Source organism: Scomber japonicus, chromosome 11, assembly GCF_027409825.1.
Source record: "Scomber japonicus isolate fScoJap1 chromosome 11, fScoJap1.pri, whole genome shotgun sequence".
Taxonomy (NCBI): Eukaryota; Metazoa; Chordata; class Actinopteri; order Scombriformes; family Scombridae; genus Scomber; species Scomber japonicus.
Genome location: NC_070588.1, coordinates 23,593,366 through 23,618,492, shown reverse-complemented (window position 1 = coordinate 23,618,492; position 25,127 = coordinate 23,593,366). Strand labels below are relative to the sequence as shown.

The following is a 25,127-nucleotide window of genomic DNA, read 5'->3' as shown; positions in this document are numbered from 1 at the left end:
CTGTTTATACTCATTCCCAATTTTAGCGGCTCCTGAATGAGTGTGCTCACAGTTTAGGCTGAAATCTTTTAACTTTACTGATCTTGAGATCGGATGTGTCAGTACCAGTGTGGCTCACCACCTCTGCTAAAAACAGGAAACCCTTAATACCCAACAACAGACCATTACATCACACGCTGGTTAGACTACCAGAACAAACATGGTAAACATGGTAAACAGTGCACAGAAAGAATCAATTTGTGATGCAAAGACACACTGTGACCCACCTCAATAAGGTAGAGCACTTGTGAGGGCGAGGGGCCAAAGAAGCGTGAATCCAGCGAAGGACTGAGGCTGTTCTCACCGAGCTTGGCATGATCCAGACACACAGCTCGCAGGTTCTCCACTGTAGTGTTATCTGAGGAGACAAGGACAACACAAACATGACAATGGGTTAAAATTGTACATGTGTGTTGGTGTACATTTCCATCCAGTAAAATGGCTGGATAATATTGGAAGGGTAGGTCTGTGTATACCTGGAGGCATGAGTTTCATGAGAACTCGGGCTCCATCTCTGAGCAGGGGCATGTTGAGATTGCAGCCCAGGTCTGCCACCTGCCACAGGAAGGAGATGTAGCGCAGATGCAGCGACATTATCTGTGAAATAGGACAGAGGGTGTTACAATGTTACTGTTCACACAATGACACACCACTGTTTGAAATTCAGCAGTTAGACCACAAAACACAGTGCTCAATATTATGGCTGAAAGACGCTACCATTTCACATGGGAAATCAGACGTGACATAATTTATTGTTATTTAATTTAAGGGTCACTAACTGACTAAAAGTTGAAAAAAGGACAAGGTAAATTGCTTACAGTTACACAAATTACACTCCAAATGTGTTAAAAAATGTGTATGTAGAATAGTCACAGTCATACATTGTTAGTTACTGATTTAATCGAAACATTCAGACTCTATTAGCCGAGCACAACTTAAGTACTAGGCAATGACAGTGAAATAGCTTCATTTATAGTTTCTGTGCCGTAAACTCACCACACCAGGAAGACAGCTCTCCACTTCAGGGTTAGGCCCATCGCTGTAGTGGTTGCCATGGTTACCAGGAGAGCCGGTGGATGAGTCAGAGGAGCTGTCTGGGCTTGAGGGCATGTTGGCACTCACCTGGGTCAGTTTGGCTGTGATCAGCTACAATAGAAAAAGAAAAAAAAGATGAGTGAGTTAATTGCTGATCTGACTGATGGAGTGAAACTAATCATCACTTCTCTTGTGAAGGAAAATTCAGATGTGGACACAGTGAATATGAACATAAAAATAGTTCTTTTTTTTTATGCAAAAGAACACCAGTCCAACATTCTCACCGTTTTATCCTTCAGATTGAGCTGTCCAATCAGCTTCCTGTCGTCAGCTGGGTCAACAACCTCCCCACCTATAAAGAGCTCTATCTTGGTATGTGCAGCGTTCGCTTTGATTCGGTTCAGGATGCCACGCCGAACTGAGCCAATTGTGTCATTGGTGTGTGACCAGATATCAAGGTCATCCACCTGACGTCCCTGGTTGGGGAAACGTACGATCAATGTGATATGTTTCCCCCGGAAAGCTCTGAAAGAGAAAGAGGAGGAAAAGATTTAAGTGAACTAGTTAAGACACGCGATCTAAGCAGAGCAGTGTAAGACTTGTTTTGATTTCTTGCTATTGTGTCTCAACTAATTAACATCAAATGTTAAAATCTATTCTATCTATCTACTGTGACATTATACCTTGACATCGGCAGTATAGTCCTCTCCTCATGGTAGTCACTGTCACACTCATTGATGTATTCCTTGAGCACAGTGAGAACTCGCACCATGCGGATAGCCTCCTGACGGGCGCAGTTGATGCTGTCTTTGTCTCCATCCAACACGCACAGGGTATCATAGGATGCCTTCAGACGGTCAAAACATGACTGGATGAAATCTTCATGAATTTCCACCTACAGGGAAAGGAAAAGTACTTTGTCATTGCAGTCTTAGATTACTTGATAAATACATTGGTAAACAGTACATTGTTGACAAGTGTATATGGACAGACAGGAATGAGAAAAGAGAAAGAAGTAGACATAAGCAGATTAAACTGGTGCTTGTAGAGAGGACGGTTCCTGTACCTGATTGACTTGCAGTTTTGGTCCAAGATTGGTGTAGATCTCTTTCAGCAGGTCTATGGCTCGACTGGCAATGTCATCACTTCCTTGAATTACCACCTAGGGGGAAGGGAGAAAATAGAAAAATTATTTTTTTCTTCCATGCAGGGGTTTCCATCCTACTCAGAGCTGGAAGTTTGTTTTTCATGCATACATGTCTGAGAGGTCTGATGGACTTGGTGGAGCTTCATTATTTACCACTCAGGACACAAGAGGGGGCAAGACACTGTGCTCACAGGAGTACTGTTTTTTTGTACATTTTCCTCTTGCATAATGGTGGTAAACAAAGTAGCAGACAGAATGACACAAGATACTAGAGAAGTTCACTGGGGACTGCATACAAGTATTGCAGGTTTACAATGTTCAAGTAAGGTAGTCAAAATGGTTTGCATAAATGGCTGCAAAGTAAGACAGGATCTCATAAACATGTTCACTGAACAACTCTTCTGCTGTTGACAAAGCAATTCTTATCTTAAGGATATAAGTGTGGTGGAGAGAGCGAGTGTGACGTGAGCCAAATGACTGGGAATAGGACCAGTAACTGGTCATCCAGTCAAAGCTACAGCCTACACATATTACCTACTTATTCAAGTGTACAGCACTCCCTTCTACAAAACACAGTTATTTAAAACTAAATCAATCACAAGCTTTCATTATAAATATTAAAGTGGTGCTTGTGGTGACTATATGATGATGTCTTCTCCAGTGTTTAAGAAATTAGATTTTTTAAAACCATATAAAAGTATATAGCAAAAGAAGGAATCCAAAATAGTTGAAAAGCACTTTCTGAAACATGCCTCCATACCAAATGAATAGAAACATGCGTTTATGTGCGCCTGTTGAAACAAATCCCCTCACCCTCCAGAGGTAATCCAGGCCTATTAGTTCCAGGTCATCCATCATGTAGGCTCTGCGCTTTGCTACCAATTTGCCCTCCCTGCAGTTGACAGCCTTGAAGAACCTCTCAAAGCACTTCATGCCATTCTCCGTCAGCAGAGATGGGTCCAACTGCAGGACATTGTTCTCAAAGAAGTCTTTGTTGATGTCTGGGTCCAGGTCAGGCTCATCACCCATCAGTTTGGAGTACCTGTATCACAGCATTCAGAACAGACATGTTTTCTGGTTGTAAGGGAGATCATTCAAGCCAAAGACAAGATGATATCAAATCAAACGTTACCATTTGAAGCAGGCCTCGCGGTCACAGAGAAACACTGCATTCTCAGCCAGACACTTCCAGATCTGCTTGGCCTGAGGGGCGCACAGCCACAGCTGGCCATCTTTTAGGAGGAACCTGGCAAAAACAAAGACAAGAGTATACAGTCATTTCTGTAACGTCTGACAGGTGATCCAACATTCACATTCACTTCATGTCCTGATAGGCCATGTGTGTGGAAGTGAAAAAGGAGCTAGGGTTTGAACTTCTCTTTAGTTCTCCTTGTCATGTGAAACACTATGAATGCCTTCCAGGAGCGATTGTTAGTGTATAAAAATCTGAAAATGTGCCCAGTTATCCCCATATCTTAAATATATCATGTCTCACCCCCTTTATGACTTTTGGCTTTTCACATTGCCTTAAAGTGAAGTTGTTTGGACCAACTTTAAATACTCGAGAGAAAGAAATAGTGCAAAATGGGCAATTTAACAAAAAAACAAAAAAAAAGTGTAAGTCACTGGTAGCTACCTAAAATTTAAATATTCTTGATTTTCCACATGGTCAGACATCATCTCATACAAAACCATAACCAACAGACAACACTATCGACGTATTGAGTAGTGCTTACAAGCCATATGTGAGTGTATGACATATTTTAACTATATCATAATCACTCTCAATGTGGCACCCATTTTTCTTCTGACATTATGATAAATATTATCCCACATTTTGACAAAAATGCCAATGTTTTGGTTATTACATAATTGAACGCTTGTATTCCACCATTATACATATTTTAACATGAATGAGAGCTATTTTTAAATAACTGACAAATATAAGTTTGCCTTTGCATGGGCACAACAGTGATCGGACGGATCTCGTAGCAATACACGGGCTATTTATTACAGGACGTGTATAAAAGGCAGAATATGCTTGATAAAGATTTTCTCCATTTTAGTTAAGAGAACTACAAGACCACTGCTTGATGGTATTTCAGCTTGAAAGAATTAAGATAATATTGTACCTCAGGAAGTTGAGTCGTTCCTGTACTTCCTGGACATGGCTGTAGCGGCTTCCTGGCCTGACCGTCTGAGGGTCAAACTCAGCCTGTTCTTCTGTAAAAGTACACATAGGACCAATCAGACTGGAGACAGTGCATGTTCCTGATTCAACAGCTGTACTTAGAGTATGGCAATGAAATGTCCAACTAACACAAAGGGCTACTTCTGGCCCTGACAGTGTACCTTTGGAGAACTGCCTCATTGTCTCCATGTAGGCAGAGAGGTTCTCAGCCACCAGGGTGACCAGAGCATGGTTATGTTGCAACTGGTTGATCAGGTCGTGGCGGTAAAACACATGAGGACTTCTCTGGGTTTGACTGAAGAGAGAACAGCAGGAGGAGCAGTTGATGAAAGGGGGACAAAAACAGATATTACGTGAGGATGCAAGCAAGACTGAAAAAAAAAAACAGAGTGAGAGTGAAGCTGGCACGTTGCTTACCTTCAGTAACAATTTCTGATTACAGAAAATAGTATGACTGATTTCTCATTTGTTTCTATGAGGGACATTTAGAAAGCAGCTTTTGGTGTATTTGAGTGTGTGTATGTATATGTATGTCATAAAATAACCAGCAGAAGACGCCATATCAATAAAGGCCATTTCCTGCCTTGCTTCCACACTTAAAAAACATTTTTTTGGTTTGAAAGTCAAACTTCAGAACCAAATAATCAACAATTTAATTTTGATAGCCACTGAATTAGAAAGAGCCACATGGCAATCTGCAACATATTAAAATCATTTCAAATTACCAATGAAAGTTGTGAAAACAGAGTTGGTTCACGTTCATTAAGTTGCTGCAGATACATTATGACTCATTTTATTGATTAGAAGTAGCTAGATTACGCTCATCTGAACAAATAAAACATCATTTGTGTCGGGTACTTTTTCCAATTTAAAAAAATTATAAAATCAACATGCATATTAAATGCATGAAAACAAACTGTTACGTTAGAATGACATAAGCATATATTTGAGTAAGTGGGTTCAAGGCATGAAATACCCCTGATATTTTGCATTGAATCATTTGAGCTGAAAAGAGCTGGCATCAGGAAGAATGGGGCTTCATCTCAAAGGACCTTTCATTTGTGTAACTGTCCAGATTAAAAGGACTATTCTGTGTGTGAACTGTGGCTCTGGTTCAATACTAAGTATACTCTGCACAGAAACTCCCACCAAGTGCACCCCAAGAAATGAAGCCCATTAGATGAAGTGCACCCAGAGGTGTCTGCTCCTCAGAATAATGACCATGCCTTGCACACTGTTTTGAACTTGGCTTAGATTCAGTAATCACACCTTTATTTTATCTAACCTAAAACTTCAATATGTTTAGTGGATCCATATTAGCTGTAACCAGAGCAACAGCTGGTCTTACTGGGATCCATAGGAAATATAACTACAATAGTTTAATGTGATTATGGTAGTTATGGCAACATTGCATACATACATAATTAGATGCACATACTATATATTCAACACTTGTCCTTCAAGCTTTTTGACATTATATTTAATGTTAATGAAATCAAATTACATAAAATTAGACAACTGAAGAATAAACTAGGTGTAGGTAACTTACTACATAATAATCATACATAATGACTACCTAGAGACTACTGTATTATATTATATATGATATATAATGATATGATATATATGATGTTAATGTAGAATGTGCAAACAATTGCTGTTATAAACCTTTGTAACCCAGAAGGAAGGAGCAACAACAGCGTAATTTATGTTGGAGCCCCCAAAATAGACCTACAGGCTATTATTTCCCCCATTATATTCTCTTGATACACTGAACTACATATGTGCAGGACTTTGGACAGGAGCTTGAATGAAGAATGAGTCATTTGAGATGAAACCCAAGAAAGGATTGCTTAAAGCAGATTCATGACAGATTTACATTTCATAGTACATGTTATAAACATGTCAAAGAGAAAGTTAGACTTGACGTAACACAGAAATAGGTAGAACCCTGGAATTAGCACTCAACTTACCCCACTAAGTTCGTTTGTATGTTAATTGGCATTTTCTTTCTGAAAAAACAACAGGCATGTATACTATATATTTTCTATAGGGACTAGGAAAAAAAGCACTAATTCAATGTAAGTGACGATTAACGCCAAACAATATAAGTTCAAATCAATCTTACAATAATTTCACAAATGTACCATGTTAACATTGAATGAATGCATATCTTTGTTAGGGCTGCAGATCCTGGTTAAAAATGTTTTAATTACTACAGCTCCCTGACAGCTTCCATATAGCCTATACAGTTTGATTCAATGACAGAACAAGTTTTAAAGTATGTTAAACCTGCACACCTCTTCTAATAAGCATGTATTACAAATAGGATTTTTTCACAGAATACATTTTGACATATAGTAGGAAGAGCACAGCTGTAAATAATACTATAAAAAAAGTCAAAATGCATGCTCTGGAAAATGCTTATCATTAAAAAAACATGCAAACACAAACAGTAACTTTAACATATCACTGAAAACTGACTTCATAAAATAGCAACCAGATTAAAAAGCTAACTGGCTAGTTAGCTATCTAATCTGGTACAGTTAACTAACAAGCTAGTTAGCTGTAGAAAGAAGTGTGTATTTTGAAACGTTGGATGTGACTGACTACTTCAGTTTATGCAAGGGTTTGAGGTGTTTAAGGGCCTAAATCTATCAACATAACCCAGCTCCATCTTTCAACAGCAGTTACAGAGTTTACGTTAAGTATAACAAAGCAAACAAAGGCCCAATTTACACTTATTTTAAGTATCTTGTATCCAGATAAAATCCAGATGCGATGTGTACATTGTCATTGTACTCAAGAAAAATTTGCAACCCTTGACTCAAACCATAGTTACTTAAAAAAATGCATAAACCAACTGTAATGCTTGATTTAAAAAAGGGGACTCGATGTGTTTTCAGAACATACAAAAAAAAGTCTAAAAAGTAAAAATAGGTTTAGTGAGACATCAGTAAAAAATTTAAATCTGAAAACATTGGCCGTGTATCCCAGTGAGCACTCGTGGTTAATTAGTGCACAGGGATGAGTTGCAGAGGGAAATTCTGGTGTTATCTCTCAGTGGTATGAAGCTAAACCGCTGGGCCATTTACTGTGGTGGGCACTAATTATAAGAGTTGACGGCCTCAGCTCTTGTGCAAATGTGATCAAAATGCCTGGAATGTCAAATATGTGACAAAATTAAATCTCAGGTTTTGTTGCTTCTCTTATGAGTGTTTATGTGTTGTGTGGAATCAATGGGCATCATTCAAAATAACATACTTTTTTTAAAAAAATACCAAGGAAACAATTCATACTTGCCAACATTTTCCAGCATGTTTCCTGTAAAAAAAATAGGGCTGGGTATCGATTCAGATTTCCCAAATTGATTTGATTTGGATTCACAAGGTCTCAATTTGATTGAATTGGATATTAATTCAATTAGGAGGTTTTCATTTATAAATCAAGTAAAATTGGTATTGTGAGAGATTTTAAGAGAACTAATGCTGTAAATTGTACAAGAGACCTACTATCTGGTCCATTATTAAAAATATTCATGTTCACATTACAAATTGACTGAAAAGCAGCCACATTAATGTAGTTTGTACTTAATAATTAAGACAATATAGTGTGACTCTGTAGACTGACAATGATTAGTGAGTGATCAGATAAGTTTTTTCTTTAATGTAGTGTATAAAACAACCTTAAATTTTTTAATTTAATCGTCAACGAGATCTAGCCATGTGATCTTGGGATGGCGGGAGCTGCTCCACCAAAGCCACCACTAAGCCAAAAGGCAGTTATCTGGATTAATTTTGTATTTAAAATCTATGGGAAAAGACATATTTTTTTAAAAATCAATCTGAGATTTTATGAATTGATATGAGAAAATTTAAACAAAGATCAATTTCAAATGGGAAATCTTTTTTTTTTAAACCCAGCCCTATAAAATAAAATCCCTTTCAGTCATGACCTTACCTAAGGTTTTGAGGAGCTTCTCCAAAGAGGCTACAGATTTCTCTGATTTGCTTCAGAGCAGGGATCACCCATTTGTCATTGGTTCGTAGTTCCTCTATGAAGCGATCTATCCACTGGATCTTCTGTGTGTCTCTGTCCTGTGGGTGAAAAGGAGCAAACACGATCAATATTTGTAGAGTTAAAAAGTGCATCTATGTGTCATTTTTCATGTCATTTGCCTCTACACATTATACAAACAATTGCACAAAATGTACCTGTGAGCAACTGTAATCCAATATTTTGATGTGAGCACTAAGAGCCTGGTCCATGATGTCTACAGGCACATCATCGCTGTGTGCGAGGTTCCACAGCAAGTTGAGGACCTTATGGGCCATCACCCCATCCTTATCATCCTCAGCCAGGCGCCGGATAAGTTCCAGCAGTTTTTCACGCTGCTTCTTGCTGGCATTGGTCCAGCTTGCCTGCACAAGTGGAGCACCCAAGTCCAGAGGTTAGTATAGCGGACACAACGTTAAAGTTGCTGTGATGTTACACTTCAAGTGTACTGTGAGTAAACCAGAACTGCATGAAACTGTATATGGAATACAAAATCCCTCATAATTTGTAACTGCCTGATTATTGAGACTCTTACTCACCTTGAAACAGTCAAAAAGGTGATCAAGCTGCTCAGGTGAGAAATCCCACGCCAGTTTGGCCAGAAGGTCATGGACATTCTTCACAATAGCCTCGTGCTTACCAGCCTGCAGATGTTAACGCACAAAATACCCAACTATTAGTTTAATGTAATTAATTACGTAACAAGATCCTATCAGCAGCAAACTTTATGTTTACAAAATGTAATGTTAGCATTACAGGAAAGTGAACTGGAATTTCTATCATGTACTTGGATTGGATGATATTGTATAGATTTAAAATGTAAAGTGGTAAAATATTAATCTACACCAAACCAATTTTTCTTGTATGTGTGAAAATGACAGCATCAACACAATACTACTAAAATATTTGTGGTTGCAGTGCACCTGTGCAGCCCAGATGTTGTCCAGATCCTGCATTGTAAGAGCTTTCTCTTTGATGACGAAGCGAAGGATCTTCTCCAGTTTTTCGACGTACTGTGGCTGGTGCAAACTGTCCCTCAGGACAATGGACAGGATGTGGTTCTGCTGGATCCACTCCTGAGACAATATGAAGACAAGTCAATGTTACACAAAGACAACTCTTGGATGTAAAGTAGAAAAATAAAGAAGTAGACAGCTGAGCTTACCGCCATGCGCTCTGCAGTCAGCCATTCCTCCTCTTCAGGGTTATGCCGATGTGTGTAGTAGGACACACTGGAGATCACCTTGTTAACTTCATTTAGTGCATTCATTTTGCCGTTAAAAGAAGAAATTTGCAATAACCTGGTGATAAAAATGCAAAGTTTATTTTAGTTTACATTAAATCATTTTATATGTTTATGATGACAATTGCACTTAAAATTTAAAGTCTAGTCAACATTGTGATGTATGTGCAGAGTGAGATGCTGGAAAGATGTTTTCACATTCATCTGCATGATTTGTGACATCACGACTAGTTTGGAGCCAATCATGATACAGTATGCAATTTATACAAATGTGACGTGAAAACTTTGTGAAAATGAACTTTAGAGTGCAGTAGGAGACATCTTGTGTCCAGCTGTTACATTTTTAAATGACCAATATGTATATATCCAAAGACTCTGGACTTTTGAATGAAGTAGAAGGACTTTATATAATATTAAGGATTTTAATGAGCTAAATCAACTTCAGACCCAAATATTTATTCCAAGCAGTGTATTTCTAAATACAGTGGAAACCGCTTATAGTGATCACATCTGTCCTTGTCAAATTCATCACTACAAGCGGATGATTATTATGACCCAATTTTCATGCAGATTACCAATCTAATTAACATTTATATATTTATTACATGAATATAAAGAAATTAAACCATTTTCTTGCTATTTAATGAATTTCACTGATTGTTTCAAAATATATTCAATAAAATTCATGGTGTTCAAACACATTGTTTTGCTGCTGAATCTTACTGGTTTGTTTTAATCATAAACTTCCAGGAGATTATGTTTTTCATTGAGGTGAGCATGCAGCACCTGCTTCAGGTAACCAGCTGGAAACAGCTGGGTTACCACAAGGCTATAATGGTGCCGCAGGAACTAAGTACATATCATAGATGTATCATGGGGATAAAGTAAGAAAAACAAAGTAAAAAAACAGAATTAACATAGTTTTACATTTCCCCCCACTATACTGTCATGTATGAAGAGACCCAAAATTAACACTGTAAGCAGACAGCTAGACTTAACTATGAGCAAATTCTTTGAACAGCATTTGTATAGGAATGAGTTGGTCCTAAGCTTCCTGATCCACATAAGCGGTTCATCACTGTAACTGTGATCACTAAAAGCAGTTTCCACTGTATCTTGAAAAATGTCTGGGGGGGATCTTTACCAGTTTCATGACAGGACTTTAAGTAGGACATGCTCTTTTCATACTCACCTAAGAATCATTTTTAACCTAAAAATCTCTAAATTCTTCACGGTCTCCTCCTGTCCTGGTACACGAGAAGCCAGATTCTTCAGAGATTTGATTATCATGGACAGTGCGTCGTTTTTGGCTTCATTCTTGGCCTCTTTCTTAAGCTCCTCATCTGTGAGATTCTCTAGAAACTGGGGAACCATTTCGATGATTGGAAGGAAGTACTTCTTTACCGTGTGCAATGTGAGGAACTCGTAACACTGGCCAAAAGGCCTGTAATGAAGAGAACACAAAATCAGCTCACAACAACTAGTCAACACATTGTTAGCCCATTAAATGTTGGTGAAAGCCCATTAACATGGTGTCAAATATTGTGCAACTTCTTAAACAACAGGCTTACTTGATAAGTGCAGCGATGATCTGGACGTTCAGTGCTTGGCCACTCATGAAGCGATCGTGCAACATTTGAAACCCGTTTAACGTGCCAAATTTGTTTATTAAGTCCACCAGCCAGCCCTGTAAGTAGGAAATGAAGGGTTAGGAAATGAAGCGAACAATACATTGAATCTCTGATTTGCTAACTGGGAGTTAAAAGAGACTTCAAACAACCACTTTTTGGCCAATAAATAATCTTAAACATAATAAAAGGTTTACATTCTTGTTAATATTTAAGGATGATTCATTTCAACCCTAAAAACTAAACAGTAGCAAAATAAAAGTCTGACATAGTTGTACAGTGGAGCCCTAAGTAGACCTGGGCCTCCTGCCAACAGAGTCAGACAGGCAAGCAGCGCTGCAGTGCCGCTCACACTGACCCATGCCCACGCTGTATTCATCACTCTTTCGCTGTACAATTCCTATGCCCTGGTGTATCCACCTTCTCTTTTACACAATCTGCTTCCTGACACAAGCACTAAGTGTCTTATTGACTTTGAGTTCCCCATTTTTCATTATCTGCCTACTCCAGAGGCAGATTTTTTGTTTCACAGGGGCCCTCAGGATAAGAGATTTTGTCTAGGGAGGAAAAAAAAAAGAATTCAACTGTCCTCTGAGGAAGAAAATAGCCTGTACAGCCATCACTCAAGACATGATTTTTAATGTACTAAATGCTTTTACAGGCTGTATATTATATTTAAAAGCAATTTGTTGAGGAATATCATGAACAGTCCAGACTATTAAGGGCGTATTTTGGATTCATATGATCACAGAATGTAGGGAAAAAGCAATGGGGTCAGTTTTAAGAAAAGGTGCCCAGTGAAAGAGTAAGAATGAAAGACAATCTATGATCAGCCTCAAAACTTGAGGTAATTTAAAGGGCACAATTTTTATTAGGTGAAAGATGCAGTGGTTTTTCACCTTAGGTGAGCGTGGGTCTGGTGGTCGGGCGGAGAGCTCATCGTCAGCCAGCTGTGCTCCAGCGGGGACGGTCTCAGAGGGCCGTGTGCCATTGTAGATGTGGAACTTGCAGTGGGGGTTGGTGGCCATGGCCAGCAGCTCCAGTAGGGGGAACCAGTCCTGAGAGAGCTTGGCCACACACAGCTCCACCAACCGATGCGTGTTATTGATGATACACCTCTGTGGAAAAGAGAAACAAATTACACGTTTAACTACGAGAGACACAGAAAGAAGTGAGAGAGAATGATGCAGAGAATTTCAATTCAAAATTGACAAATTTCAAGGCAAACTGGAAAATGTCCTTCCTCAGGAATGAGTGAGATCACGTTACTGGATTAACCACCATTTGCCTTCTGTATTTTAGACTGTTAAATACACTATATACCTGTGATGACCTAAAACCTGTACATATTTGGGACTTACCCAAATCAGAATTGAAAAAGTTGAGTCTGACTTCCCAATTTGGGTCAAGGTGTAAAATATCATTTTAGATATTCTTGTTTTCTAAAAGCATTGAATTAGTTATGTCATTTCAATAACACCCTGTACCTGGTATGAGAAGAAACACTAGATTATTCATGGCTTCTGCCCAATTACCCTGCAGTCAAGCACACCATGATAGAGCAGCTGCCACAGACTTGACTCCTAAAATAGACTCCTGTCAAGTCTCACATATTACTCCTAAGACTTATGTTTTTGTGCCTTCACTGATATCATAATCACGATAAAACTTTTTTTTCACTTTACAATTCATTTTGCATCCTTAGGCAGTTTAATCCAAGAGATATACACACAGATTAAAAACATACAGTTACACATATGACCATTTTAATAGATGTACAAACCATTTCAGATCGCCAAACACACACACACACACAAAAAGTGTTATTAGTAAAATGCCAGTCTACTGCTGCTCCTACAAAGCTCTGAGCTGCAGATGTGCCACTATCAAATTTTCACTTAACAACAATTGTGGTCAAAAATATCACTCTAAGTGGTATTATCACAATTATCATCAAACTGCCATGAAACACCTCTATTTGTGGTACAATATTACTACTTCATGGTTGGCTTGGATTTAATCAAACTGAACAATGAACTGTGTATTGCTTATCAGACTCTGCAAATAAACTGACATCAAGAACACAAAACTAAAGCAGGCTGGTTGTTTCAAGTTGGACAGTTAACTAGAAATGACTCTGTGTTTCTCTTAGATATTATGTACAGCCTGATCTGTTTTGGATATCAACAATTGTTAAAGAACTAGAGAAACCTGCATATTGTTGATCACTTGTAATTACAATTGTTTGGTCCTCAGACTTTTACATCAAGTCAAATTCATGAATTTCATTTTGGTTCTTTCACTGTCAGTTTATTATGTTGCCTATCCATCTATAGGACCTTCTGGAGTTCAAGGAGTTGTGAGGAAGAATGTAATGTGTGAGATACTGAGGCAGCGCTCTCTCCCTGAACATTACTAGCTCCTTTACTAGCTCCATATCTGGTTAGCTTTGGCTGCTGTCTCCTGTTGGACTGGTTTACTTTATCAAAGTAAAACTGATAATAAAGACAGGAGAGCAGCAACGACAATCATAGTAATGAAGGTGGTTGAAAGGTTTGGTGATATTGTCACCACTGGAAAGTTTCACCAGGCTATACAGTAGAAACACTATAGCAGCACATCTCTACACCAGAGTGGGGCTCACATATCTGAAGGAACTAGATATGAGTAATCAATATGGGACTGACTCCTCACAGCATACTAAAGACAGCTTTTAGATACTTTGGTCATGTCCTTTGTAAGAGTCTTGCTTCCTAGACATTTTGAGTGACTAATAAGAATAATCAGAACAGCTATGGATCAGAATACATACTCATCTGAACTATAACATGCAAAACTGTGTAATGTACTCAAATAACTTGAGGCAACTTCAGTTCAAGTACAGTTGACAGAAGAAGCAAAGACACTGTGCCCTTATATCCTCATCTGTCCAATGTGTTTATTGTGAAAAGGTTCCAGAGATCAATCTCCCTAATACAACACAACAGCCAACCTCAGCTACTTTTAACAAAAAGAGTATTGATCACTGCTGCCGTTGCCGCTTTCCTCAGCTCTAGAAAAATCTAACAGAAAACTCAATTTGCAGGCAACACCCAGGTCTGAACACTGCATACTTCTTATAAGATAAGGTCAAAGATGTTAAAGGACAAATAAAGCTGAGCTGACTGTACTGAATCACGCCACCTGTCAATAAAGATATTTCTGTCATTAACACTTTTGATCCTTCCATTTAAACCAGTAAGAGTAGTTTTGTTCATCTCTGGGATATGGAAATAGTGTCAAATTCCAAAAACTGAATTTACTGCATATCTGGGCAATCTTCACCTTTAAAATTTAGTTTGAACATACATTACATATACCAGCAGGGTTTTCTGTCATAAAACTTTACATTTTAAACAAAAACACAGTATTAAATTCAGACTCACATGAATCTCAAACTTCCAGCCACTGACTGCCTCGTCTGTCAGGATCTTTGTGAAGGAGATGGTCAGACCATCTCGGAAAAACCTCTGACATGCCTCACACTTCACATCCAGTCCTGCAAAGAAAAACAATCACTCATATTAAACGTGTTCAATTGCATTAGTAATGGTTTTTAACAAATATCAAGGAAATGAAAGTCAACTTTTAGATTCATTAAGGTTTCAAGTAGTTTATTCTAGTGTGGCTTTAAAACAGGGGGCTTCGTTTTCAGCACATGACAGTCTAACAAGATGAATATCTGGAGTCTTACTTCAGTCTTAGTATGACATTTCATATCTGATGTACAAAACATCTATTGACAAGCTATTAGCTGAACTGAGTCAATTTAGTCAACGTGTTCCAAGCTTTCTGTATTACAGCCTAAACATGAGGCAGAGCAGTGATGCAGTTCATTTCATTAATTTATGCGACACAGAACCATGACTACACAGTATGGAGAACAAACGGTACATACAGGAATAACAAAATGATAGCTCACAGATGACTAATGTACAACAAATGTTACTTACACAAAAGGAAGGATGTTCTTCAAACAGGCACCTTATTTACAAATTACTTTGGGCTTATCTGATTGTAATAACAAAATTAATTTTAACAGACGGGTGGTTTAAATAATACTTTGAGAAGTACCTCTTCTATAATTCCTTATGCTTACATTCAAACAAAAAATTATAATTATCTCACAAAAGGTTATCATTACAAAAGTTCTTCATATCTTACAATGACCACGGGGGTTCTGGTGTCGCTCATCCTAAATTTACAATATAGGATGTCTGTACTGGTATTCATATAGATACTTCACCAGTTTAAGCTCTTGAATTAATTTTACATCAATACTAAACAATATCAGAACTTCTGCTCTGACCTTTGCTACTTTTGCATGAACTGATCTTTCAGTGTTTTTGAGTCACTGTAAATTAAATCTTTTCATATTGCAAGTTGTTGCATGGACAAAAAAAAAGCACCTTGGGCTCTGGGAACTCGTGACGGACTATTTTGCACTATATTCTGATATTCTATAGTGTAATAATTGAATAATTGAAAACTGAGCCGACAGACTAAAATAAAAATAATTATTGGTGATTTATTTGTGAGTCATCTGTGCTGCATCATGATTAATTCCTACCTTTTTTACTCAGATCTATAGCAGCTTCCAAGAGGACTTCTAACTCTCCTTTTGGCAAAACTGGAACGACCCAACGAGGCCTAGAAAGAAGAGACCCACATGAAAATCAACAGAAAAACCAACAAATGCATGTAAAAGACACAGTAATGGATCATGGCTACCGGAACCCTGAACAGCCCAGTTTACCTTGCTCTTATGGTATGTTCTTTAAGTGAAATTTGGAGGTAGAATACAAAGTTAATGGAAATAAAAAAGATGCATCCACCCAATTTAATAATTTGCACTTATCCAAAAATGTACCAATGCACTTGGTATATACAGAAAGAAAGAAAGAGGAAAGTTTGACGATACTGAACAAGTCTGAAATCAATCAATGTCAACAGAAAGGAATTTTCACTTTCACTTTACAAAGTGAAATTCACTTACCCTGTGGACTTTTCAATCACTAAGAGCACTGAACAGCAATATTTCCATGAATGGGTTTGCATTTTGTTTGAACTATATGTCGTGTGCTGAATTAAGCGTGACCTAGGTTGCAGCCTCTGTGCCAGCATGTGAGTAAATACCTGTTGATCATGTCATCTAGCTTGGCTAGGTCAGTGTGGGGGAAAGCGGGCTCTTCCTCTTCCAGCTGAGGGGGCCCATCCCCCTGGCCCTGTTCATCTGGTGGGCTCACTGGAGAGTTCTCATTAGATGAGTTTGGAGATGATGTCTGGGAAAAAAACAAATTAGAAAAATCAGACATTAGACAGCAGTGTTGTTACCAAGAAAAACTATCCCCTCCACTGGTGCAGCAATCTGTTTGTTTTTCATTAGATTTTCATGACAGTTATTGATAGTAGTTAAGAGACAGGAAACAATGGGAAACGTGGTGGCACAGTGTTATGGTAAGAGGAATGCCACAGAAAAAAAACACCCACAACTGAAAATACTCCATTCAACACAACAAGAAACCAAATGAATAGGTGAATGAAGTTTGTTTGTGCTGAACAGTAACAACACACACCTGAGTATCAATACACAAATTGACTCAACAACGCAAACAATGGCCAAACAAGCTTTGTATTGCACTGTGTACTGAGGCAGCAGAGTAAGAGAGAGCAAAAGATGAGTTAACAATGCACAAAGACATTTTTTATGTTACGCTACATGTGCACTCCAACAGCTGTAACAGTACAATTTGTGAAGTTAACAAAAATATATTGTGGCCATTTCTCAATTAACTGGTAGAAAATCATCCACTGCTGAGCTCCACACAACTGCAACAACAGAGCTTCCGCACCACATCCTGAGCTTGAAGGTTTGCTCTGTATCCAGTTCTGGTGGAAATTTGCTCTCCACTCAAGATTTTTGGTAAAAAATACAACAAAAGTACATGTTGCAACTGTATTACCGTGAACTCCCCTGTCCACACTCACTAGAGCAGTGAGTGGGATTGGACCACGTGCATATTTTGACACACCTGCATCTTCTTTTTCATGTTTTGAGACTACTATTTTGCAAGTTATTTAACAAAACAAAAACTTAATTGCCTATCACACAATGATATCAGTCCCTAACGTCTTAGGTTAGGGACTCAAACAATATAACATACATCCACTAAAAACTGACATAAAATGACATCAAAACAATCCCATAAATAAATAAAAGCGGGTGAGAAAAAGCATTGACGGTCTCATTTGACCATGTTTAAAATTGATGTTACGGTGGAAACCAAACTAACAGTACAAGCAAAACAGCTGAAAAGCAAACAGTTGATGTTGTGTAGATGCTAGTGTGTTGTTTCTTACAACTATCTTGTGCGCTGTGTTGTTGCCATTAAAAAAAGGCAACAACACAGCACACAAGAGGACTCTGTGGCACAATACTGTCATATGGCACAGCTCTGTCGTCGACTGGTTTTTCGCAGCCATTTCGCCCAGGGCAGGGGAGTGCACAGGATTTTTCCTGGTGGCACGGTGTGTGTAGCCATTGTGTGGTGTAGAGAGAGCAGTGCAATGTGTGTGTAGTTAAGGCTATTTGTCAGTGAGCAAATGTTCCAAATGTGCATTTAAAGATGTGCATTTAGAGACGTTTCTGGTGGAGCAGCATGTCCGCCCACTGATCCTCGTTAATAAGCACAAGTGACGAGCAAATCTGAAATCCTTAATTACAAACATGTTCGCCTCATTCTTTACTGATAAGGTTTCTGACATTAGTAACCAGTTCTCTGAGCCTGACCAACTCAGTCTGCCGCTGCCAGCCAACAGGTCCAGACTCTGCTCATTCTACATTCTGATCAAGGAGGAAGCCTCCGAGCTGCTGCAAGACTTTTGTTGCACTACCTGTCCAACCTCCTCAAGACACACCCCCCCCCCCTCTGTCTTTAACCAAGTCTCTGACTTCCTCTCTGAGAGCCAACTGGATGATGTGAATCACTCCGGCTTTAAGCAGGGCCACTCTACCGAGACTGCACTCCTGTTGGAAATGGAATCACAGTAGGGTTTTTCCCTGACAGGTGGCAAGGGCTGGCGAACATGCGTGCTGCACACCTTTAGAGTCATGCACTTAAGCGGGAAAAAAATCATGATTTGACAGACAAAAAATGTCCAGGGATTTGACTTTTATATCAAGATGGATGAAAAATAAAGTCAGTTTTAATTCTTTTAAACTTGAGATGATGTGCTTATCTCCCAATTCAACACTATTATGATACTTGGGTGCCGATTTGATTCAGAATCGATTCCTGATTGAAAACTGATTTGAATGAATAGAAAAAGGGGCACTATTTTTAGTCTCATGCTCCAGTATGCTGTGTGCCAAACCACTCGCTGGTGTCCTTATTCCACTCAACTATGAAACAGAACTGGTAGATAACACAAACAGTCCACAGTCTTCTTATATTAAAAAGTTAACTGCATTAATGAGTGAATGAATGAACTAATTTGAAAGCATCTTATAGCCTCTTGCCTGTATGAGAATAACAAACTGAGGGGAGGCTAAGTCCTCAGCTGTATTGTTAACGTCGCGTCTCCAGCATAGACTGAGCACAGGGTTACTTCTTCACCTCAGAGTTGATCCAAGTGGTTTAATGCTGCAGTGTGTGTTCATCAGCCGGTCTGGAGTTCACCACTCCACTAACGTTAGCCTCTGAATGACAGCATAGAAAGTTCACAATATACTTCACGTTCATCTCGCCACGGTAATCATTTCATCATGAAACAAAAGAATGCTCGAAACTGTTGCCATATTTTAGAGGAGATAATAACTCTAGCATGTGTGCACTGCTGCTGTGTCCTCAGAGGTGAATTTGGCCTTTTTTGTTCTGTCAACATCACCTGTCGGAGTTTTCAACAAAGACAGCAGCCAATAACACAAAGGCTCCCCTTTTAGTGACATAGTCAGGGAAGAAACATGACCTCACGTGGTGCAACCATCTGCTTCCATTGTATTCATACCATCGCTATGCTGACGATACCCAGCTATTCCTATCATTCCCACTGGAAAACCTCAGTCTCAGCACAGATCTCATCAAGCCTGGTTGATATCTCTACATGGATGAAAGAATGCCATCTTCAGCTTAACCTCTCTAAGACTGAGCTCCTCGTCATCCCAGCCAGTCGCTCTACACAACAACAGATTACTATCCAGCTTCAATCAATCTGACTCATGCCCACAAACTCTGTCATGATTGATGACCAACTGACCTTTAAGGTTGGTGTTGTCAATTTGGCCTGTACTCCAGGAACATTAGACCCCACCTGTGTGGCCATGCAGCATAACTCCTGGTATAGGCTTTCATAATATCTCGCATTGACCACTGCAACTCCTTACTGGCAGATCTCACAGCATGCATATTCAGACTTCTGCAGTCTATCTCGGTCATCCCTCCACTTTGCCTGCATCAAATTCAAAACCTTGATGCTTGCTCACAAAACAGCAACTAAAACTTCTCCCACCAACATCCACTTCCTCATTCAGGTCTACGCTCCCTTGCACTCATTACACTCTGCCAATGAAAGGCACCCGTTAGTGCCACCACAACAGTGCCTTAGGTCGCTTGCTGGACTCTTCTCTGTAGTTCCCCACTTGTAGAATGAGTTGCCAATCTCCGAGAGGGAGTCTCTGCTTTATCTTTAAGAAGATACTGAAGTCCCAGTTCTTTTGTGAACACCTATGCACCTGAGGGTGGTGTAATGGAGATTTCCTTAATCAATGGTGAGAGAGAAAATCATGAGTCCAGTAAACACATTTTAATCACAAACTAGTATTTTAACAATCTTGTACAAGATGAGTTTTGAACATTTCATCTGTGCACTACCTGTTGGCACCTACATCCTATTGGACTTAGCTTAATGGTGCTTATTGTCATTGTTCTCGTGACTAAATCCATGCTTGTTTTGTATTAACTCTCAGATGCATGTCGTTTTGGATAAAAACATTGTAAACCAGTTTGCCGTCTCTTTCTCATGGACATGACACCTCACATCTCCATTCTCCACATGCCAGCTCACCACAATACTTTTGTCTGCGCTCCATAAAAGCAGGTGATGTAATGCATGTGATTTAGAATGTAATAAAGATGAGACTATATTTAAAAGCACATGATGCTGTGATGTATATAATCACATACATGAGCACAGACACAGACTTGAAGGGAACCGTTGCTTGAATAGGAGACATTGTATTAAATAGAGCTTTTTGAATTCTAAATAAAATGTTCACGTTCTTTTGTAAATGTTTATTCATGCAATTTTAATTGTATTGCTTCGATAAAACCATATTAAAAAGGTTCCAACTATTTCAAAGCCCTGTCAGACGTGGAGCCATGCTCAAACTCACTTAAGGTTAACTGACCTTCAAGGTGGACCAGCTGTTCTCCTTAAGTGGCAATCTCAGCTGCCCCTACACAGATGACGGCTGCTGAGTCGCTCCTGAGTTTTGCTTACATCACTAGCATACCCGGAACAAACAAATAGAGGACCAGAAACAGGTTTCTATTTATGATTTATGTAGCTGACACCAATCCATCCGTAAATAAAACAAAAGGAAAAAAAAACAACAATGCCTGAAAGGGCCCAATTCTCAATGCTGCAGACTAACTCATTACATCCCTGCAAGAATGCTTTTAATTTTACTAATGGCTAAGTTTTCCTGCATAAATTAATCCACAGCAGGTCCACTTACAATATGAGTACAGATAAAAGAACAAACCAATATCATTAAAAGGTGCACAACACTGAGTATCTTAGGAAAAACAGCTGCAGAATTTCACTGTTGCTTTCACTAAAATGCCACACACATTATACTAAAGACAAACACAATCTCTCAAATGAGTATTTTCTCTCAGTCATACATTTTTCAATCATCATGGAAATCTGATTTGCGTAGACCAGCTAAGCAAGAGTGAAACTTAAATTGCTATTAAATGTACCTGTTTCTATAACGACATGTACCAGGGGAAAGCTAAATCCCAACTCTTCTATGTAGGTTGAGTGGGTTTCTGTTATTCTGGTCACCCAGTGTATATGTTTGCAGGACAGGTGTCTCTCATTGAAAAGTCTCGAAATACAAGATTTTCCAGTCATCATCATACTCAGAGTATTTGGCATACAGTGCAACTCCTTTCATCCGTATCTTCCTTAAGGAAGCAGAAATTGCAAGCCAACACGGTTGTGTTAGAAGTATAAATGTGTTACTATGTGGGTGTATCTCTGCAATAGTGCTGTCAAATAGCAATTTTTGAAGGAAGAAAGTCAGAGGAGCAAGGGAAACAATGGGCATTTATGAAAGCGCATTTGGATGCACCAAAGTGACCATTCGTTTTAATCCAATTCCTCAGCTGATGAGTTTGTATGTATATCAGTAGTGGTGTGAGCAGCTGTGGATGAGAGAGCGCGATACACATAAAACAGAGAGATGCACAACTGAGAAATATGAAATGTGGGGGTGTGTGGTGAAGGCTCCTTCTGCTTGGCTGACCTACATAGGCAGCTTGCCTCTCACGTCTCACCACGGCTCATCTCTAACCAACACAGGCCTGCACATGCACACGCACAAAGACACACACACACACACACACACACACACACCCTTTATCCATCACTCAGGAGGCTCTGTTCATTGATGCCTCACTCTCTTTCTCCCTCTTTTCCGCTCCCTCCTCCCTCCCTTTTCATCCCCTTGGGCATCTGTGTGTGGTTAGGTACGAGCGATATCTGTTAAAAAACTATGCTGCAGTGTCTGGACCAACAAAAAGAGAGACATCAAAACACACATCGTTCTTCTCCCTTTACAGGTTAATTAAATTACAGGTGTCTACTGTAGGAGAGGAAGAGTTATGCACAGGCATCTAAAACAAATACAAGATGAGTGAATTGGATGAAAGCTGCAGAAAACATGGTGGGTGTATTAAAGACAGTATGAGGAGGTCTAATTTTCAAGTTCGGGATGGAAAGATGATGCTGACCTGGTTCTGTGGCAGTGGGGGTTGGCTCTGAGCATCAGGTGCCTGGCCCTGGCCCTGACTGTCATTGCCCCCCACCGGAGAGCCACGCGTGGTGGCCGTCATGCTCGCCACAGGGCAGATCTTGGCAATCTTGGCCTCTTAGGGAGCGCTGGCCAGGAGGGAAATCACAGCCACCTCAGCTGTAGAGCAGAGGGAATAGAGCCCGAACACACGAGAGAGGGACACAAGCACCTGGAGATCTGGATGTGCCGCTGAGACCATTGCATAACCTGGAGCAGGGAAGAGGGGTAAAGGTCAGAATTATTAGCAGGCTGGTTAAGTTACCGCAATACACGAGCAAAACAGGTTAACGGACCAGTATAATCTTGTACTGCAGAAAATGACCATTAAAATAAACTGAACAGAGTGCGGTAGTTCACTGTGCACGCTGGTGTTACCTGATGAAAAGTTCTGTGCTCAGTGACCAAGTAGGTATGTTATGAACAGGTTTGCTCTAGCCTTTCTTTCTGATACGGATCACTAATGCAGATGTCATTAGTTTCAGAATATCAAGTACCAATCAAAGATTTGTTTCTGGATCATTACATCTGAATTACACCTGGCAAAGTCACCGCCTGAATTATCTTACCTTTACAGCTCGAGATATGTCTCCTGCACCTGCATACTTCTGTAAATTACCACAGAGAAGCTTCAGAGCTCAAATTACATTATTAACAGTGATTTTTATATTTTTTTCAGACGAAGTAAATATGCTAACTGAGACACCACTGCAGTTGTCAACCAGTCCATCGAACCTTACTATATCGTGTTTTTTTCCGTCAGTAAAACGCTAGCAGGGCACTGGGGAGCTCCCAGCGTTTTTTGCTGAAATGTTGTGAATGGGTGTTGTTTCTATGACAACAACACCTTGACAACATATTACCACTCATACCGCAGTTGTATGATAGACTAGCATTCCCCCTTTGTTTTTTTATTATCCATTTGTTACGGTTAGGCTACGATCTATCTGTTTGAAATGGTTTTTTCCCCATGAGCACCAACCGGAGGACTCCCCATCTAACTGGTTACCTGAAAAGCAGTATGACAACATCAGCGCCTTTCAGAGATTTTCAACTGGAAGCGCTCAGTGTGGCCGCACCAAAAAGTTTGAGCGCTCAAAAAAAGTATGCTAGGTGCAGGGCTTTTTCTCCATGCAGCTGCAGACTAACGCATGTTCTCACCTCATTAAATAACTGAAAAAAAAAAACACTTTATGGACAGTCAGCCAAACACAAGCAACCCTAGACACACACATCAAATTCTGATATACCCAACAGGCCAACGAGACAATTTTCATTTGAACACTGAAATTCTGTTTCAAGCTAACAAAAGCTCCCAACTGGAGCTATGAACCACCAACATACAGCTTCAGGGGTGTGTTTTTGCAAAAGGGCAGCCATGATGGATTGAAAGACAAAAACATAGTTTTCCTCCTTTAAAAAAAAGTGGTAATTAGTGCACGTGCTCCTAATTCTGATAAATGTCTGATCATTTGATACATCCTTAGTTATAAACTATCTGCAAATATAAATGTGATAATTATTACTACCCTTATAACAAGACACCTTGGACCACTCTGAACTGTTGAAGCCTTTGCTTGATTAAAAAAATTACAGTTCATTGCAACCTGCATCTGTCGTTTTGATCATTTGGCCTTTTAAATTGATCAATAAAATTACGCTCACCAAAGTAAAGGCTGAGATCTGAGAACATGGTGAGAACCAATGGAGTAAGCACCCTGAGAGATCAGACGATTTCAACCACGCCGGCAGTTTAGACAAACTGTCAAAACCAGTTTATTTGGAGGTAAAACCAATAATGTCCATAATAATCCTTCACCGCAGAGGGAAAATGTGTGTGACTCTGTAACTATGCTAAGTAGGGCAGGTCAAAGTTGAGCAAGGAAGTAGGTCTGTAAACAAAGAGTGATGTCTGTTGGTCAGAAGGTCAGAACTGTGGTCATCAACATTGGAAAACAAAACAGAAACACAAAATTATACAAAGACATCACTTATATGGTGCAAGAAGCTGAAATCCTCCATAAAGTTGGCAATCACAAGATAAAGTCTGGCCCTTTGTAGAACTAAGCTCCAGAGGACAGAGTCCATGAGTCATTTTGATCTACATGCCTGTCTCCACTGAGTGTTCTGCCCACATACATTGATAGTTTACCATAGCAAATGACTGGAGCGGAAACACTAAATTGAAGTAGTGTAAACAAATCAGACAACTCTAATATTTAAGAATACAAACATCACCGTGGACTGATGAGAACTGGTTGCTAAGGCAGTATGTATGCGTCTCACAACAAGGTAAGAGGGGTGTAACTGACTTGGATGATTTCACTTCTGGTGACCATAAAATCTATTTATAGGCACAAACTGTTAAAACTTATGTTTGGTTGATCTAAAGTACCGCCTCATTGGGTTAAGGGTAGTGAAACTGCATTATTTCCTATTTTGCAGGTTACCAGTGACATCTGCTTCAACTTGACAGATATCCTAAGCAAAATCATGCCAATGCTTTCTGGTTTGCCGAGAACGAAATGTCACATCATTTATCTGAGGCTACCAGTGAAACCACTTGCTAGCTAACTATCTACTAATGGGGGAAGAGGGTGGGTTACGGTAATGACGCACAAAAACAGCGTTACGCTTCGTCAAAATGAAAGTGTCAAAAAGTGGTACACTGT

At 39.4% G+C, this 25,127-nt stretch overlaps 1 protein-coding gene across 5 annotated transcripts in view; it reads right to left on the bottom strand.

The window, feature by feature from the left end:
• The window catches only part of usp9 (ubiquitin specific peptidase 9), a 39,700-nt gene that overhangs the window by 12,856 nt on the left and 1,717 nt on the right, over positions 1-25,127 (bottom strand). For 3 of the 5 annotated variants that reach the window (XM_053328165.1, XM_053328166.1, XM_053328168.1), the window contains exons 2-24: positions 22,397-22,665; positions 16,515-16,660; positions 15,949-16,028; positions 14,765-14,877; positions 12,239-12,457; positions 11,283-11,398; positions 10,904-11,155; positions 9,634-9,769; positions 9,392-9,544; positions 9,008-9,112; positions 8,627-8,833; positions 8,373-8,509; positions 6,386-6,424; positions 4,574-4,707; positions 4,354-4,444; positions 3,354-3,467; positions 3,035-3,263; positions 2,141-2,236; positions 1,758-1,969; positions 1,359-1,599; positions 1,036-1,185; positions 516-636; positions 267-397 (exon numbers count right to left, since the gene is read on the bottom strand). In XM_053328165.1, coding sequence (XP_053184140.1) covers positions 267-397; positions 516-636; positions 1,036-1,185; positions 1,359-1,599; positions 1,758-1,969; positions 2,141-2,236; positions 3,035-3,263; positions 3,354-3,467; positions 4,354-4,444; positions 4,574-4,707; positions 6,386-6,424; positions 8,373-8,509; positions 8,627-8,833; positions 9,008-9,112; positions 9,392-9,544; positions 9,634-9,769; positions 10,904-11,155; positions 11,283-11,398; positions 12,239-12,457; positions 14,765-14,877; positions 15,949-16,028; positions 16,515-16,660; positions 22,397-22,498 — 3,324 coding nt within the window. In that variant the 5' untranslated portion in view covers positions 22,499-22,665. The remainder of the gene's footprint in view (positions 1-266; positions 398-515; positions 637-1,035; positions 1,186-1,358; positions 1,600-1,757; positions 1,970-2,140; positions 2,237-3,034; positions 3,264-3,353; positions 3,468-4,353; positions 4,445-4,573; positions 4,708-6,385; positions 6,425-8,372; positions 8,510-8,626; positions 8,834-9,007; positions 9,113-9,391; positions 9,545-9,633; positions 9,770-10,903; positions 11,156-11,282; positions 11,399-12,238; positions 12,458-14,764; positions 14,878-15,948; positions 16,029-16,514; positions 16,661-22,396; positions 22,666-25,127) is intronic. The other 2 variants (XM_053328167.1, XM_053328169.1) reach the window with 1 other exon arrangement.